The following is a 16,113-nucleotide window of genomic DNA, read 5'->3' as shown; positions in this document are numbered from 1 at the left end:
AAATTCTTAAAGAAAGGTGAAGCAGTGTCAAACCTGGAGTATTTGACACCTGGGGTGGACAAAACTATGAGTAGACCTAGCCTTCATCTTGAGATCCTCAGGGGCAGCCAGGACTACTAGTTGCTCAGTAGCTCAACCCCAGGTGGATTTGACACAAAGGGTGGGCCATCCCCCCACCCCTGGTACACTATGGGGTGAAGGTCTTCTCTCTATGCTCCCTCACCACCATTGATAGCTTGTACGAATCAAATGAACATGTGCCAGCGGGTGTGTGTTGAACAAGATATAGTAGCAGAAGGAACATGAGCTGCCTATAAAGAAAGGAGCTGTCTAGCATCAGGTTGTCAGAGAGAATGAGTCCTTGATTGTGCATTCTGCATGGCAACCTTGCAGGGGGGGCATCTCAAAATTATATTTCTTGACGCTTGAGATTCTTCCTTTTACAAAACCCAGTGCTTAAATCGAGCTTCTGTTGTCTTTTTAAAAATAATCCATATCTGTACTTTCTCACTGCAAAATTAAAAAAGAGTTTACTTTCTATGGCTGCTACTGATGGTAAGCTAGAAACTCTCCACATGAATGATGTTATCACAAGAAGTTGGCTGCCAATAGTAAAAGTCTCTTGATTTGAAATCTCATGAGTTTCAAAGTAGTTTTTATTTTAAATTTAAAATGACACCTTTATTGATACAGAATTCATTTTGGTATTAGCAGAATAAAATATCTTTGTATATTATATATAAATATATATAATATTACCCTGTACAAATACAATACATCTCATTCAGAGATCCTAAAAGTGCTTCAGAGTCCAAGTCTAGTTGCTGGATTGTTCTGTAACATTTCTTCCTGTATAAAAGTGTTATGACGAAAAAATTTCCTTCTAACTAAACAATTCCAGGCTTTAATTTGCATTGGTGCCTGCTTGCAGCAAGTAGCCTGTTTTCCTACTTATTATGTTACCAGAGAATCAGAGCAGAACTGTTGCTGTTCCATGAAGAGGGCAGATTTGAACTCTAAACCTCAACACAAAAAATAACACATTTGTCTAAGAGCCACATCTCACTTCACACTTACAAACTGGGTATAAACATTCAAAAAGACACATTCATTTCATCACTTCAGAATGATAAATTCTTGTTTAAATTGCTGTATTTCCCAGAAAACTACATGAAAGTATAAGCTTGATCCTTTCCTAGCTGCTATTTCCATATATATTATCCAGACAAGTAGCAATTGGAAGACACATGCAACTGTTTTCGGTGAATACAAGGTGCATATATTATGTACTTAGAATCTGCACCCAAATACAATATGTCTATGCCTTCTGCCCAAAGACTCTTAGAAGAGTGAAGGAGAAGGCTGAAGAGAAAGAAGGCTGCAAGGCTGAAACTGTAGGAGGAGAAGGAAGAAAAACAACTGAAGCCCAGTGGCAAGGATCTTGAATCTAGTGAGATTCCATGTCCATCAACCAAACCAGCTCACAAGCTGTGACCTTTGTCTGCCTATTACTGACCTAACAGTTCAATCATATGCAGAATTAGGTGACCTTATTCAAACTCCAAAAAAGCATACATCAGCAGGAACATTTGCACTCATATTTTGAAAATACGTACATTTCACCTTTTGCAAAAGCAGGGAAAAACAACAACCAAAAGAATTCGTTTCTGCTCTTGAAATAAAATTAAAGCAATCTTCATGATAGATTGAAACTTAGCTCTGCCTCTCAGCTGAGAAACTAAGAAACAACTGGGTCACTGTTCAAAATACTGCTGTATGTAACAAGATTATGACAATACAGGCACAAGAGTAAAACTACTCCAGATAGTGGGGTGGGAAATCTAATTTCTGCATTTGATTTCTTTAGCATTTACATTGATCTAAAATCCCGTCTAACTTGGAAGTACATTTTCCCCAATTTAATACCAAGTTCTTGCTACCTAAAATCATTATATACTGAATTCCTTGCACGTAATGTTCTTCCAACAGCAACTGGATCCATTATTGTTGGCATCCCAATACTGCAGACTGCATTATATCTGAAAGAGCAACTTTCCTGATCTGTACCTGAGCAAGCTATAAAAGGAAGTGAAGAATGCTCAGTGGCTGCAGCCACAAACTTGCTCAATGTCATAGATCTCCTTTGGGCAGTCTGCAGACAGAATCAATGGTGCATTCTCTGTCACTACAACATCATCCTCTATGCGAACACCAGTGCCACGGAATCTTTCAGGGGCATTCATATCATCCTCGGGGATATAGATACCTAGATGTAAAAGAAGGTGATCCAAGGGCTTAGATGACAGGTTCTGCAGCAAGTTGATTGTATTATGGTTTAGAAAGTCACATAAAGGGAAAGGCCAAGGAATTGTACTGTATTTATTGCAAGGGCATGCAAAACTTCTCAAAATGAACATCTTTGGAGACGAAGAAGCCACCTGTCTAATTCTCTCTGACTTTCTTAGTTATGGGGGGGACCACTGCTGCAGGGTCCCCTCTCAGCCTAGGCTAATCCTCTGAGGCAGAGGGGCCACCAGCTCCAGGAGTCCTTGGCTGCATTACCACTAATGAAGGAGCTTCCTGCTAACTGAGCTGTGTGATGTGGTATTGTTGCCATGGTGCTGGTATTGGTGTGCCCAACCCCAAAAGCTCAGGTGTCTTGTGGGATCTCCCTGTGAGGTAGGGGAAACTGACAATGCTGAACTAGATAGACCAATGGGCCAAATAGGCCAACAGGCCAAAGTAGAAGTCTGTTCCCTATGCTGACGTATTTAAGGCCGGCAGACCTGCAGGCCAGAGAGGGAACAGCTTGGGAGACAAGCTGCCTGGGACTTGTCTCTGGGAAGGCTGAAGAGGAGAGTAATTACTCAGCACATTCAGTAATGACCAGATTTAGAGATACAGGAAGAAAGATGTTCAGCGGTGGCTTCCCTGGCATTAGAACCAAGGGGCCACATGGTGCCAGGTGCGAGACATCCTACGGTGTCTCAGAGCAGCCAGAAAGCCATCTGAGCCTCTGGAGGGGCCTTTCAACAGTACTCCAGTTTTCCAGAAGTACTGCTTAAGGGCCCGTCGGAGGCTCAGAAAGCTTTCTGAGAGCTCTGGGATGCCACATGAGGCTCTGTAGCACCCAGGTAAGCAAGAGGGGAGCACACTCTAAGGTTGTGATCCTGGGTGTGACATCACCCAGGGTCGCCACTGATGTTCAAGCACTTACTTCCAATTAATATATTTGTCTTTTAACAAAACAAGTAAAGAAAACTTGCATTGTCTGTAGGAGCTACTTGTACTTCGGAGAGCTATAGGCGGCTGTGCTTTTAGTCCCTTCTTCTATCTCTCACCTTGACTCACACTTTGATCAAGAACTGCAGCATGTCACTGGGTGTTTTTTTTTGGGGGGGGGGAGAGGGAGATGGCATGATATTGAGCCACGACAGGAATTTCCTTGTTCTTTTTAGGAATCAGCAAGGTGCTGCACAGTTGGGAGAGTAAATTCAAAACAACAGTAGCAGAGCAAGTGCTCAGAGCAAAGAAGGAAGAGGGATCCTCAAAGTAAGGCTGCTTTGACGACTGATAGTCACTACAGCCACTGGGAGGCTTCCATCCAGATCCTAATATACACACTTCCTTTTTTGAGGGTTGTTCAGTAAGTAGATCTAGGGTTTAGTTCATGTAGAATAAAATATATCTGAGCAGGTCTACATGACATGGCCTGTAGAATCTTCTTCCTTTGAGATTTTCATGAACTCACCAGCCCTACCTCACAGCATTGTAAGGATGACAAAAGTACTTTGGTTAGAAAAAACATGGTATTACTGGAGCCCCTGCCTCTAACCATTGAAGATTTGCTCAGCTCTCAAGCTATTGTCTTGGTTTTACTGGACGTTGTCTACATATTTTCTAGCTTTTTGCTGTACCCATAAAGTCTAGAAATATGTTTTCAAAACACAAAAAGCTGAGATTCTGAGAATGGCAACTGGAAAAAAAGAGACCACATATGACAACTGCATGAATGCAAGGAACATGCAAAGCCCCAATAATAAACATATACTCAGAATTCTAGCATTGCTGATGTGTCCTTTTACCTGGCTCGATGGTGATCACCATGCCTGGCTGGAGGGGGATTGATCGGGATATATCAGGTGTGTCATGTACATCCATTCCCAAATAATGTCCTACATGATGTGGGCAATATTTCCGAACAGCCTAGGAGGCAGCAAACAATCATTAGTAAACCACTGTGTGGAGAACTGCAGGACAGAAAACTCTTTCAGCTCTGAGTTTGATCTTGGAATTGTATGTTGAAAGGGAAGAATGCAACAAATAACTTGTTCTTGCTAACAAACAAGTAGCACACTTTGCGCAGACTCCATGCTTGATTGTACCTTATGAAGAGTTCAGTTATGGTCACCCTCACTAAAGAAAAATTTAGTGACATCAGTGAACTTCCAATCAGTAACTCAGTCTTATGTTCTCCCACCCCCACCCCCACCCCCACCCCACCGATGTAGCTGCATCAAATTGCCTTGCACTGCATCTCAGTAAGGCAACGTTTGTTCCCTTACCCCAGGGTAAGCCTCTGTGGTGTGGCAGGGTCTACTTGGACCTGCATCAGCAAAATTGCTTCCACAGGTCCATGTGGATCTGGGCTGCAGGATCAGGTCCAGGAAGAGGGTTTGGATTTGGTGGCGCCACTGCCACCGAACCTATCCCGTTCCCGGACTCATCTGCCCCTTCTCCATCCTGTCCCGTCATGCATTCTCCCACCGACTAAACTGAGTCAGTGAGTTTGTCTGGAGCCATCTCTGTGAGCAAGGCAGCTGCAGCCTCCCTGGTGGCACTCCAGCAGCGCATGGCTTTAGTCGCTGCTGGAGGCCCTTCTGTGTCTGCCATAAGACATACATGGCAGAACACTCATTCCATCAGAGGAAGTGCCCAATAGGATTAGGCTGTAAGGCTGCAATCCTATACACACTGGGAGCAAGGTCTATAGAACTTAATGAGGCTTACTTCTGAGTAGACATGCATAGTGTAGGTTTTCTAGTCAGATGGTGTTATTGCTCATTATTCAAAGCCTCAAGGGAGAAGAGCAGGAAATCATGAGAAAAAAATATATTGCATTTTTGCTCCCATTTACCTTATCATTTATGAGCCTCAGCATACACTTCCGTAACATATAACAGGTTTATTTCTGCAGCTATGAACACTGACGGAGGAATGGTTGGTGGGAGAGACTTATTCATCTCTCATATTTAAAGAAAGGGGGGGGGTCCTTCACTGAAATTCAGGCAGCATGTTTAAAATAAAACAGATGAAAGCATCTTTTTCATGGAAGCATGAGTTACACACCCTCTGTAGACATGTGATAAGGGAACCGCCACCATGTTCTAAACTAGAAGTTCAAGAGACTAGCATAAGGAAAAGTCCAGGCCCACTCTCCACATGGAGTGATCTCAGATAAATAACTTAAAAAACAGGAACCCCAAGCAGAAAAAGTCTCAGTTCCATACCTTACTTGGTGAAAAATTTATCCTGACCTGTACTTGCCAATTAAAACAGAATTTGATGCTCTCCTCACATGATATTATCTCCATTGACTTGTCTCCAGTTGTAACTGACCGCTTGGCCAGATTTAACCTGCAGGATCACCTCATTCATCCTTTAGTTTCAATATCTTTTGCCCCATGATGGACAAAAAATTTAACTCTACAATATACCATTATTATATTTTTATTATTATTATTTTAAAGCATGCTACAGTGGTGCCTGTCTTATTCCCCTCACCACTTCAGGGACTGTCAATAACAAGATGGGAATAACGTATGCTGAAACACAGTATTATCTGCCCTTGCTCATGTCCATCAAAGAGCAAAGCTAGAAAAACACACCTGTTGGGTGCAGCATTGCACAGCACAGCAGAATCAAAGTGAGTCATTTGCTAATGACACTTACAGAACAGTCAGTTTCTGACTTTTCACACAAACAAGATCGCTCCCCTTCCCCCCCCCCCCAAAGATATCCCATAACTCTCACCACCACCTCAAAAGGAGACATTTTTCTTCTGCCAGTCTGGCAATTCAGTTTAATGATCTCACAGGCAAGTTAGAACAGTCCCGCCTCCCATCTCCATCTCACTAAATTAAGGCTTGTCAAGAATTAAACAACTGGATGACTGAGTAATCTCAATGGCCTGCCATCTGCTGGGTGAAAGAGGCACTACCACCAGCCCGTGGCTAATTGACTGAACACATCGGATGGGCAACCTCTAGAGACGAAGCCTGTCAGAAGCTGGCATGTCAGTGCTGTAATGGCCTATGCAGTGAAATGCCTGTTTGTTTGGTCTGCTTATTTTCTTTGTTGGAGAAAAACAGTTTGGAGTGATGTAAAGAAGCCAGGTACCTTGAAAAGATGGTTCTCAGAGGAGCTGTTTAGAATCCCCAAATCTTTCAGCTTCTGTCCAATAAGGGTCAGCATGAGACTGTAGATGTTCTCGAGGCTCACGCCTGGAGAACAGAGCCTCAGACAGGCCTTCTGTATTTCCAGTACAGCCTGATACAGCTCTGCCTGGGGTCTCGTGAACCTGAGAATGAGAGGCGGGTGCAAGTCACCTCCAGTGGAGTTTAAACAGGAAAAAAGTCACCAATTGAACGTATGAAGATGCCATAAACTGGGTCAGTATAACTAAAGCCTGTTCCCTGAAATGTTACCTTTCTGCAAGGAGAGAGCTTCTGACTTGGGGGCGGGGGGGGGGTCAATCAAGAAAGACTTCCATCTGTATTCTGCAGTGGAACAGAACTGTGGAATATTTCTGAATGTGTGGCATGGCTCCACTTTACCACGGTTCTTAAGAGTCATAGAGATGTTTGAAAATGGTGTTATTTTACTCAGAAGTAAGCCCATTGTGTTCAGTAAGAGGCTGTAATCTTATCTTACTGGAAATGAGCACCTCTAGTCATCACTTTTGTTGCTTCTATACTAAGTCCCCTACGTATGTACTAGTTTGATTTCACAACAGAACTAGTTCCAGTTGTGGACATCCAGCTTGAAACATCCAGCTCTTGCTGGCCCAGCACTATCGTGCCTGCATGAAAACACCATTAAAGATGTACTGCACCTGTGCAAAAGCACCAAAGCAGCTCTCCGTAACACAGACATTTATAACTTGGGGAGCCAGGATATATTAAATGAGGGAGGAGAGTCTTTGAAGCACAGTGAAATTAGGAAATGACAAGGGTGAAACAGCCACATTGGGGGAAACCATGAAAGTAAGTAATCCACAATTTATTTATTGAAACTGTATCTGGCTCTTCTGCACCCACAAATACAGATAAGCATAGATATAACAATATTCACTGTTCCTTTAAAAAAATAGCATGTTATTTTCCCTGCTGGGAACAGAGCCTACCTGCCATTGATGGGCCAAGTGCGGGTGATGTCACTTACGTAACAGGATGACTCACATCCCCCATCCAGTAGAACCATTTCTCCATCCTGGAGCATAAGAAAAAGCAATTCCTTGGTCCTCAATGCAGAATACAACATTTTTTTCCTAGCTGAAACTTATGCCTAGTAAGGGACACAGGCTAGTCATGCTTTCTCACTGGGCAGCAGGCTAGGGCAGCGATTTTCAACCAGTGTGCTGTGGCACATTGGTGTGCTGTAAATGGTCTGCAGGTGTGCCACGGGAATTTGGGGGAGAGTCATTTATTAATAAAGCCATTGGGGTATGTTAGCCCCCCACCAGCAGCATGGTGTGCCTTGTCAATTATCAAAAAGTTGGTGGTGTGCCTTAACAATTTTAGCAACCTGTCAATGTGCCCTGAGATGAAAAACGTTGAAAATGGCTGGTATAGGGAATTTCCCAGTGTTTCCAGCTCTGGCCTTGCCCTTTCAAACAAACCCCATTCCATCCCCCATGCCAAGACATTTAACATTTGTTGCCTTGCTGGCTCCAGGTAGTAAGATATACAAAATTTACAGATTTATTTATTAAATGAAATTGTACCTGACCAACTGCAGCTTGTTGTAATGACCCATGGATCGAACAGCAGCCAGTTAACCCCTACTGGCAAATGAATTATACTTTTGAATGAAAAATGTTTTGCACTCAGGCAATGCTCTAAAACCAACGCATTAGATACTGTCTTCTTTCTGTTCTTTGTCCGTTCTTTCTGCTTCGCCAGATGAAGAGTTTTGTGGGATTGGAAAGTTCCATCAGATGAAGTTGTTTCAGTAGAAGACATCACCTTTCTTATTTTGTACAGTACATGTATTATTCATTGTGACCACTTCCTTACATTGTTTTCAGGTAGCACACATTCAGAACAGAGAAATGTTCTCTTAGTAGGATGTTGATGCTCTTCTGATTAATATTTTTGTCTTGATAAAACCCCGAGTTCCTTGAGAGAGCTAACAGTAGCAGCTGGAACCCCAGGAAGACTGGGTGGGGGAATCTGAGAGTTGCTATACCTGCACTGCCTTCCTTTTACTGCTGCTGAGAAGAACAAAACTGGGAGCCAATTACATCTCATTTCAGGTGAGGGAAGCTCTACCTTGTGGGACACAAACACCTGATGCTCCTGGGTCTATTTCTGGTTGCGTATTCTCTCCATGGGCAATGCCAGTGGGTTGTCCCAAAGGAGATGTTCTTTTGAAGCCTGAGTGAGGATGAAGGCATGCAGCCCACATGCCTTCTACTGAGGGACAAGCCAACTCTGTTGACAACTTTCTGGTGAGATGAAAGGGCTGGAGAGAGATGGACAGGCACTGAATTCAGGTGAGAGCTTGAGATACCATGGGTTATATATTTTGAATTTCTTTCCAACCCCTTGGGGACACAGTGAGAACCAGACTGTTTAGCCTTTTATTTGCCACTTGCTTAATTCTTTTCTCATATGCTTTGTGCATTGGTTTAGTGCTTTAAATTGAATGATTACTGTTCTTAGGTACAAAGAGGCAACCTTGGCTGAAAGGCAGGGCATACATACTATAAATAAAAAATGTAAAACTGTCTCCACACACTGACATAAAAAATAAGCAAAATTCTTTATAGATTCCACCTCTTGTACAGTATCATTCCTTCCCATTTACTCTGACATCAATGGCCAGAGTCATATTTGAGTCTATTAAAAACAAGAAACCACTTGTAATATAAAGCCTGATTGCAAAGGTGCAAATGGGATAACCTAATTATCATGTTCATAATCTACTGGGAGTCTAACCCATACCTTGGGTGCCATTGCACAAGGTTCAATCATACCATTTTAGATCTGGTTGTGAAGTCTGGGACAGTTTAACTCAATTGGATGGCGTGTGCACAAAAGATTCTGCTGTTCTGCTGAACATCAAAATCAATTTCAGAACAGCTGTGAACAGATATCTTAAGTTTCAGAAGAGAACAGTGGAGATAAAGGAAATTGTTTTTAAGATTTGATTTCCACTAATAATGTGTTAGTCAAGAAAAAGTACACCTGCTGTCTTGTAACATCCCCCCCCCCGTGCTTGAGTGCTTCAGCTGTTTATCATCATTCCAGTATTCCCCCCCCCCCCGCCAAGTGAAAAGATCAGAAGCCTCTCCACCAGTAGCAAGAGCCTCCTACTTATTTCCTAGGCATTATCAGTCACCTTTTGAAAGGCATCATGATTTTGGAGACTGACAGGCATAAAGTGGCCACAACTGCCAACCTCTTTGAAAGAAAAAAGGAGGTGAAAAGAATGTCTGCATCTGAGAAAATGGACCTTTCTTAGGAAATAACTGCAGAATAAAATATTGGACTGTAGATGGACAGAGTGGATAGGGAGATGCTCTTTACACTCTCACATAACACCAGAACCAGGGGACATCCACTAAAATTGAGTGTTGGGAGAGTTAGAACAGACAAAAGAAAATATTTCTTTACTCAGCGTGTGGTCGGTCTGTGGAACTCCTTGCCACAGGATGTGGTGATGGCATCTAGCCTGGATGCCTTTAAAAGGAGATTGGACAAGTTTCTGGAGGAAAAATACATTACGGGGTACAAGCCATGATGTGTATGCGCAACCTCCTGATTTTAGAAATGGGTTATGTCAGAATGCCAGATGCAAGGGAGGGCACCAGGATGAGGTCTCTTGTTATCTGGTGTGCTCCCTGGGGCATTTGGTGGGCTGCTGTGAGATACAGGAAGCTGGACTAGATGGGCCTATGGCCTGATCCAGTGGAGCTGTTCTTATGTTCTTAACATGAACAAGGATCAATACTGTTCGGGGTAATTTTGTAGGGGTTGTTCAAATAAAAAAGTGCATTATTTCTATTTTGTTAACAGTCTTTATGTACAGAAATACATTTCTCTCTCTTTTTTGCCAGAAAGAAGATAATTCTCAGTATAGTTATATCGCAGAATATTCCAGAAATTCTTGTTTTCCGTTCCAGGGAGCTAGTAGTTCTCCTCTCTAGACACAGGGTGCCCTGAAATGGGGCAGGTTCCATACTAGTAATGCTTATGTGAATGAACTATTCAGAAACAGGGAAATGTCCACTGGTTTGCTCTCTCTTTGCGTCAGCTCCTTTCATAACCCTGATTTGTACACTACCTGAGTAAGGGCCAAATCCTATTCAATTTTCCAGGGCTGGTGCAGCCATGCCAGTGGGGTGTGCACTGCATCCTGTGGTAGGGAGGCTGTCACAAAGGCCTCTTCAAGGTAAAGGACTATTTGTTCCCTTACTTTAGGGCTGCATTGCAGCTGCATCGGTGCTGGAAAGTTGGATAGGATTGGGCCCTAAGAAGGCAACCACTGCAAAACTGCTTTTGTTATGTGGTTGGGACTCCACATCACAGCAGTTTGTGTCAATACCATAAGCCATTCCACCAGGCAGTGTGGTCAGTTTCAACACTAGCACCAATATAACTGGATGGTTGATGATATCACTGCCATGAGAAGTAGCAATGCAATCTGGCCCAACCACACAATTAGCAGAGAACGTCTTTGAACCACAACCGTTTACCGTGAACTTGAGACCATAACACTAAATAATTCAGATGAGACAGTCTGGAAATTTGATGGGTGCTTCAACCTGTCATGCTCAAGTCATCTAAATAACTATCTTTCTAGCCCATTACAGGGACTAAAGACATTTGATACAGAAGGAGATTCTTTTGAAACTTTCTCTGAGGCCGCTTAATGTTTTCTATACTTCCTTTGAAGTTGACTTTCTAAATAGATTTGTGTTACCTCCAACATCTTCTTGTCAGTCGTCTGATACTGACTGATACTACGCAGGTAGGTAGTGGGAAATATTATACTATATATTTAGCCACATGGGTCTTACTAACTGATTCACTTACATCCAAATGATATAGAGAGCTGAAATTTGACATTAGTATAATTCAGGCTACCCTGTTTACTAAAAAATCAGAAAATGGAACACTTGTATAAATCTCCCTCAAAATGGGGGACTCGGTTTGTACCTCAAAGTCAAGGTACTTCCACACTAGCAAGAGATGTTAAATTTAATACACATGTGGCCTAAATCATTCTTATTAGGACTTCAACAAGCCCTAATTAAGTCTTAAAGGAAAAGTCTTATCCCACAACCCTATACCTGCTTACTCAGAACTAAGTTCCATTTTGTTTAATGGCAGTGACCCACATGTAAGTATCTCTGGATTATAGCCTCACAAGGATGATATTAATTCATTTCTTCTCAAAATGGAGGACAATGTGTTCCCTAAAATGGTTAAAATTTAGACTACCCAGAAAGCTGAAATGTGCTATACATGTAGCCTGAAAAATACTAATTACTAGAAAAATCTGAAAAGTGAATTTTTTTTTTTCTATCTAACAGCCAAGACTTGGGACATGAAGTTTTCATCACAACAGAAGCTTTCCAGCACATAGCAAGCCACACGTGGGATGGAATATTGGACAGCAAGAATTCCACTGATTCTCTGTCACTTCAGTCATGCTTGCCTTTGGTAGAAAGGGCGCATCCTGTAACAGGTGGGAACAGTAATCTGTACATGCCAAGTTCAAGCTTCCTTTACAATCTATATGCAAATAACAAACTCAAGTTTGTGTGCAGGCACACACTGAAGACATTTACTATTGTCACACAGAGATGCTTTAGGCATCAAATTAAAGATCTTAATGGCATGATTTGCCTGATTATGGTGTTTGGGACCAAAATGCCATATGAATGCAATAACCAAACAAGTTACCCACTTCCAGAAATCAAGTGATGCAGGCAGGTGAAAGTAGGAAAAGACATAGCAGAGTTGCCCAGTGTGTATTGAGGTACACTCCCTGACCACAACTCTGCTCCAGATTCTACCACTACTTCTAGCAGGACCACCACCCATGTAGTAAAGATCATGATATTGTAGGCTGCACAACACAACAAGCATCAATCACAACACACTTTTCCAAATAGTTCTGCAGGGTTTCATGGAGTTATAATATCAATATGCTGCAGGAAGAAGTGTGAGAAGCCACTCAGTTACCTTGATAAGTTGGTTGTTCTTCACATAATGCAAGGTGTTGGCCCTGTTGCCACCAGCAACCACAGGGGGATACGCCAAAATGTCAGCACCACGAGTCCGGCACTCAAATTCAAACTGGAATAAATTAAGTCGGAGGTGAGGAAAACCGTTAATTATGGCAGAGAAATTTAAGTTTCCGTCCAAAGCTTTTTTCAGTTTGTGTTAAGCAGCAGCCCAGACAGCCAGCTGGAGGGACAGAGGACTGTAGGTTTGCTAAATCCAGGATAGCTTTTCCATTTCTCCACATTGTCTCTGCCAATTCTCCTATTGGTTCTGTATATTGAACTCCATCATGCTTTTAATTTCAGTTCAGACCCACAGATACAGTAAGTCAGTTAATAGATTTCCTGCAGGAGAAGAAAGAAGCACAGAAATATAGATGCCGCCCCTCTGTTCTAAGCACAAGAAGTAATTTCTTCATTGCAGAAGAATTTGTTCATTTCTTCTCCCTCTCTACCTCCTCAGCAAAACTTTGGTCCATGCCCTGGTAATGTCTTGACTCATTTACCATAGCCTTCTTTTCTCTGTTCTCCCACTGGGTCCCCTCACTTCTGTCCAGGATTCTGCAGGAAAAATCATTCACCTCTCTCATCACTCCAACCACATTGCACTGACTTCCTACCTGCTCCTGGATCCAGCAAAAGTTTCTCACACAGTGGTCAAAACGCACTGTGACCGTTATGCCCCCTCACATAAATCTCTGCTCTCATATCCTGACACACCTGCCTGTGACCTTCACTCGTCCGGCTCTGCTATCTTCAGAAGTGTCCTGTTACCTCAAAGGTTTCTGCTCCTTGTGCCTGATCTGATCCACCCCGCCCCCCCCAAATGTCCACATACATCTCTTTTTTAAAATCCCTCTGAAAACTGCACATTTTCTGTGAAGCCTTTGGCCCAATCCCCTAAACTACATATTAAACTGTAACTAAGCCTAAGTAAGCATTCATGAAAGAATTGCACATTCTTTCCGTCTCCCCTTCCCTCCCTTTCATCTTTTGTCTCCAAGGGTTTCAAAGCAGGAATTGGGGGGGGGGGGAATTACCCCGGGTTAAACCCCAGCAGTCGCTATGCATCAAATCAGACCTGCACTAGCAATACCGCTGTGCAAGTCTGCGTTGACCTGTGCAGGCTGATCAGGCCCAGGAAGGGTGTTTGGATTTGGTGGATGCCGCCGACACCAAACCTGCTCCCCCACCTGGGCCCAATCCATTCATACCCCATTCCCTCCCTGTTCCACCCACCTCCGCACCATTCCCTCATCCTATTGTACCCCTGCCCTGGGTTGCCATCAGCATATGTGGGAAAATTCTGGCTTTCCTGCTGGTGTTTTGTGCTGCCACAAAGCACTTTGCAGCTACTTGGCAGCAGCCTGCACCACAGAACACACATTCTTACAATGTTAATCATGGATCGGATTGGGATGTTACACTGTGAAACATTTGGGGCAGTGACTTGTCTTCTCCCCTGACATAAAGTGCTAAGTTCATGAATGGAACTATAAAATATATTATTGCTACCACCTCTTTGTCTGTGTGTGTGTGCGTACATACACTGGAAGGCCTAAGAGGACAGGCTGGAGGGCCTAAGAAGACCTTCCGGATGCAACTAGAAGGTAAGACCTGTAGATAAAACTGAAGATTTTTTTAACAATAGAATTCAGTATCTGTAGGGGGTCCTGGAATGGATATCCCACGGATTCTGAGGGCCCACTGTACTTGTTCTTGAATATGCTGGTATAGATATCTGTCTACATGGAAAAATAACTGTTGCTCTTTCACTAATACATGTATCTTTTAAAGCAGGGGTGCCCAAACCCCAGCCCTAGGGCCACTTGCGGCCTTCGAGGTCTCTCAATGCGGCCCTCAGGGAGCCCCCAGTCTCCAATGAGCCTCTGGCCCTCCGGAGATTTGTTGGAGCCCATATTGGCCTGATGCAACTGCTCTCAGTGTGACGGCAACTGTTTGACTTCTAGTGTGAGCTGTGGGTTGAGGGCTCCACTGCTTGTTGTTTCATGTCTGTGATGCAGTAGCAGCAGCAAAGGAAAGGCCAGCCTTGCTTTGTGCAAGGTCTTTTATAGGCCTTGAGCTATTGCAAGACCTTCATTCAATCATATAAGTTCATCTTTAATATATTCATTTATGCAAATTTATTCAAATTTTAAATGTAAATTTATTCTTTTTTCCCCAGGCCCCCCCGACACAGCATCAGAGAGATGATGCGGCCCTCCTGCCAAAAACATTGGACACTCCTGTTTTAAAGCAACTGTTTACATTTGTCTTAACCTTCCATGAAGTCTGGACTCTATCACTTGTAGTGCTTTAGAGCAGTGATTTCCAACCTTTCTCATCTCATGGTACACTGAGAAGGCGCTAAAGTTGTCAAGGCATACCATCAGTTTTTTCACAATTGGCAAGGCACACCTCACTGTCAGCTGTGTGCTCACATCTCCCAATGGCCCCACTAATATATGACCCTCCAGCAGCATACCAGAATGCTGCAGTATAGTGCCTGAAAACTGCTGCTTTAGAGGAAAGGCTCATAAACAGAAGAAACATTTTAAAAAGAATGCATAAAGCAATGTTGGCAGTACAAAGGTGCTTGTTACCCACCCCTTGAAGCAATGATTCCATCTCACTCATGGGGACACTACGCAGCCTCTTCTTCCCTGCCCACCGGGCTGATATCACTCAAAATCTTATAAGAATAGAGGGAAGAAAAGGTTGTATAGTGCCCTCGTGAGTGTGCCGTGGTGCACACTTTGGGAACCTCTACTTTGAGGTTTACATAAAAGCCTAACAGTTCAGGGCAAAAACAAGCTGTAATGCAGAATTTCTTCTAGGACCCAGCCAGGCACATACCTTTGCATACAGAAAGGCTTCATCCACTGGAGCCTTGCTTGCAAACATTGTCTCTGTGAATGCCTGTCAGAAAACAGCAACAAGAGCTTTTGGTGAACAAGACTTGTGAAACTTTGGAACAAGTCCCTTGGATGTTCATTATGTTGGGCTGCACTATAATATTTGCTTAAAGAAAAAAAGAAAAAATGCTTCCTCCATTCTGCAAATGAAGAATCAATCTGAGGGGGATAAAGATTCCTCCAGGTCCAGGTTTATATTTGACAAAAACATCTGAAAAAAACAACAAAAGCGTAACAGGCAAAGATAAGTACTTGATTCATACTAAGCAAGTCCAGTGAGCCATACAGCATAGCCCCACAAACCTTATCTGGTAGTGTTTCCATTGTCTCATGGTTCAAAAGAATGTGACTGCGTTAGGAGTAGACTATTATAATGAGGGACTTATGGTATGAACCTAGGCTCCACTAAGCCCAAAGTTGTGCTGTACTCTTGAGCTATAGGTATTATTTACCCTTATGGTCCAATCCTAACCTTAAAATATGCCAGGGTATCTCCACATACACTGATGCAACAATACTGTTGCCAGCACATAAATCTACCCACCAGTGAACGCATCCTGGACACCACCACCACATCAGAAAAATACTGCACTGATGTAACTTGAATAGTGGTGTTACTTGGACGCAACTCCACCAGTGGACAGGTCAAAATGCTCCAGATTCAGGAGGAACATACTTTGG

General features: G+C 43.0%; 1 protein-coding gene across 1 annotated transcript in view; it reads right to left on the bottom strand.

Annotated features, from left to right (window-relative positions):
• Positions 1 to 638: 638 nt before the first annotated feature.
• Positions 639 to 16,113, bottom strand: part of XPNPEP3 (X-prolyl aminopeptidase 3) — a 33,081-nt gene continuing 17,606 nt past the window's right edge. The window contains exons 5-10 of the mRNA XM_066633791.1: positions 15,374 to 15,436; positions 12,477 to 12,590; positions 7,406 to 7,491; positions 6,400 to 6,580; positions 4,086 to 4,206; positions 639 to 2,266 (exon numbers count right to left, since the gene is read on the bottom strand). Of these exons, the coding sequence (XP_066489888.1) occupies positions 2,100 to 2,266; positions 4,086 to 4,206; positions 6,400 to 6,580; positions 7,406 to 7,491; positions 12,477 to 12,590; positions 15,374 to 15,436 (732 nt within the window). The 3' untranslated portion in view covers positions 639 to 2,099. The remainder of the gene's footprint in view (positions 2,267 to 4,085; positions 4,207 to 6,399; positions 6,581 to 7,405; positions 7,492 to 12,476; positions 12,591 to 15,373; positions 15,437 to 16,113) is intronic.

The sequence above is a fragment of the Tiliqua scincoides genome, chromosome 7, assembly GCF_035046505.1.
Source record: "Tiliqua scincoides isolate rTilSci1 chromosome 7, rTilSci1.hap2, whole genome shotgun sequence".
Classification (NCBI taxonomy): Eukaryota; Metazoa; Chordata; class Lepidosauria; order Squamata; family Scincidae; genus Tiliqua; species Tiliqua scincoides.
The sequence above is the reverse complement of the archived record's forward strand: the minus strand, read 5'-3'. Positions and strand labels throughout refer to the sequence as shown.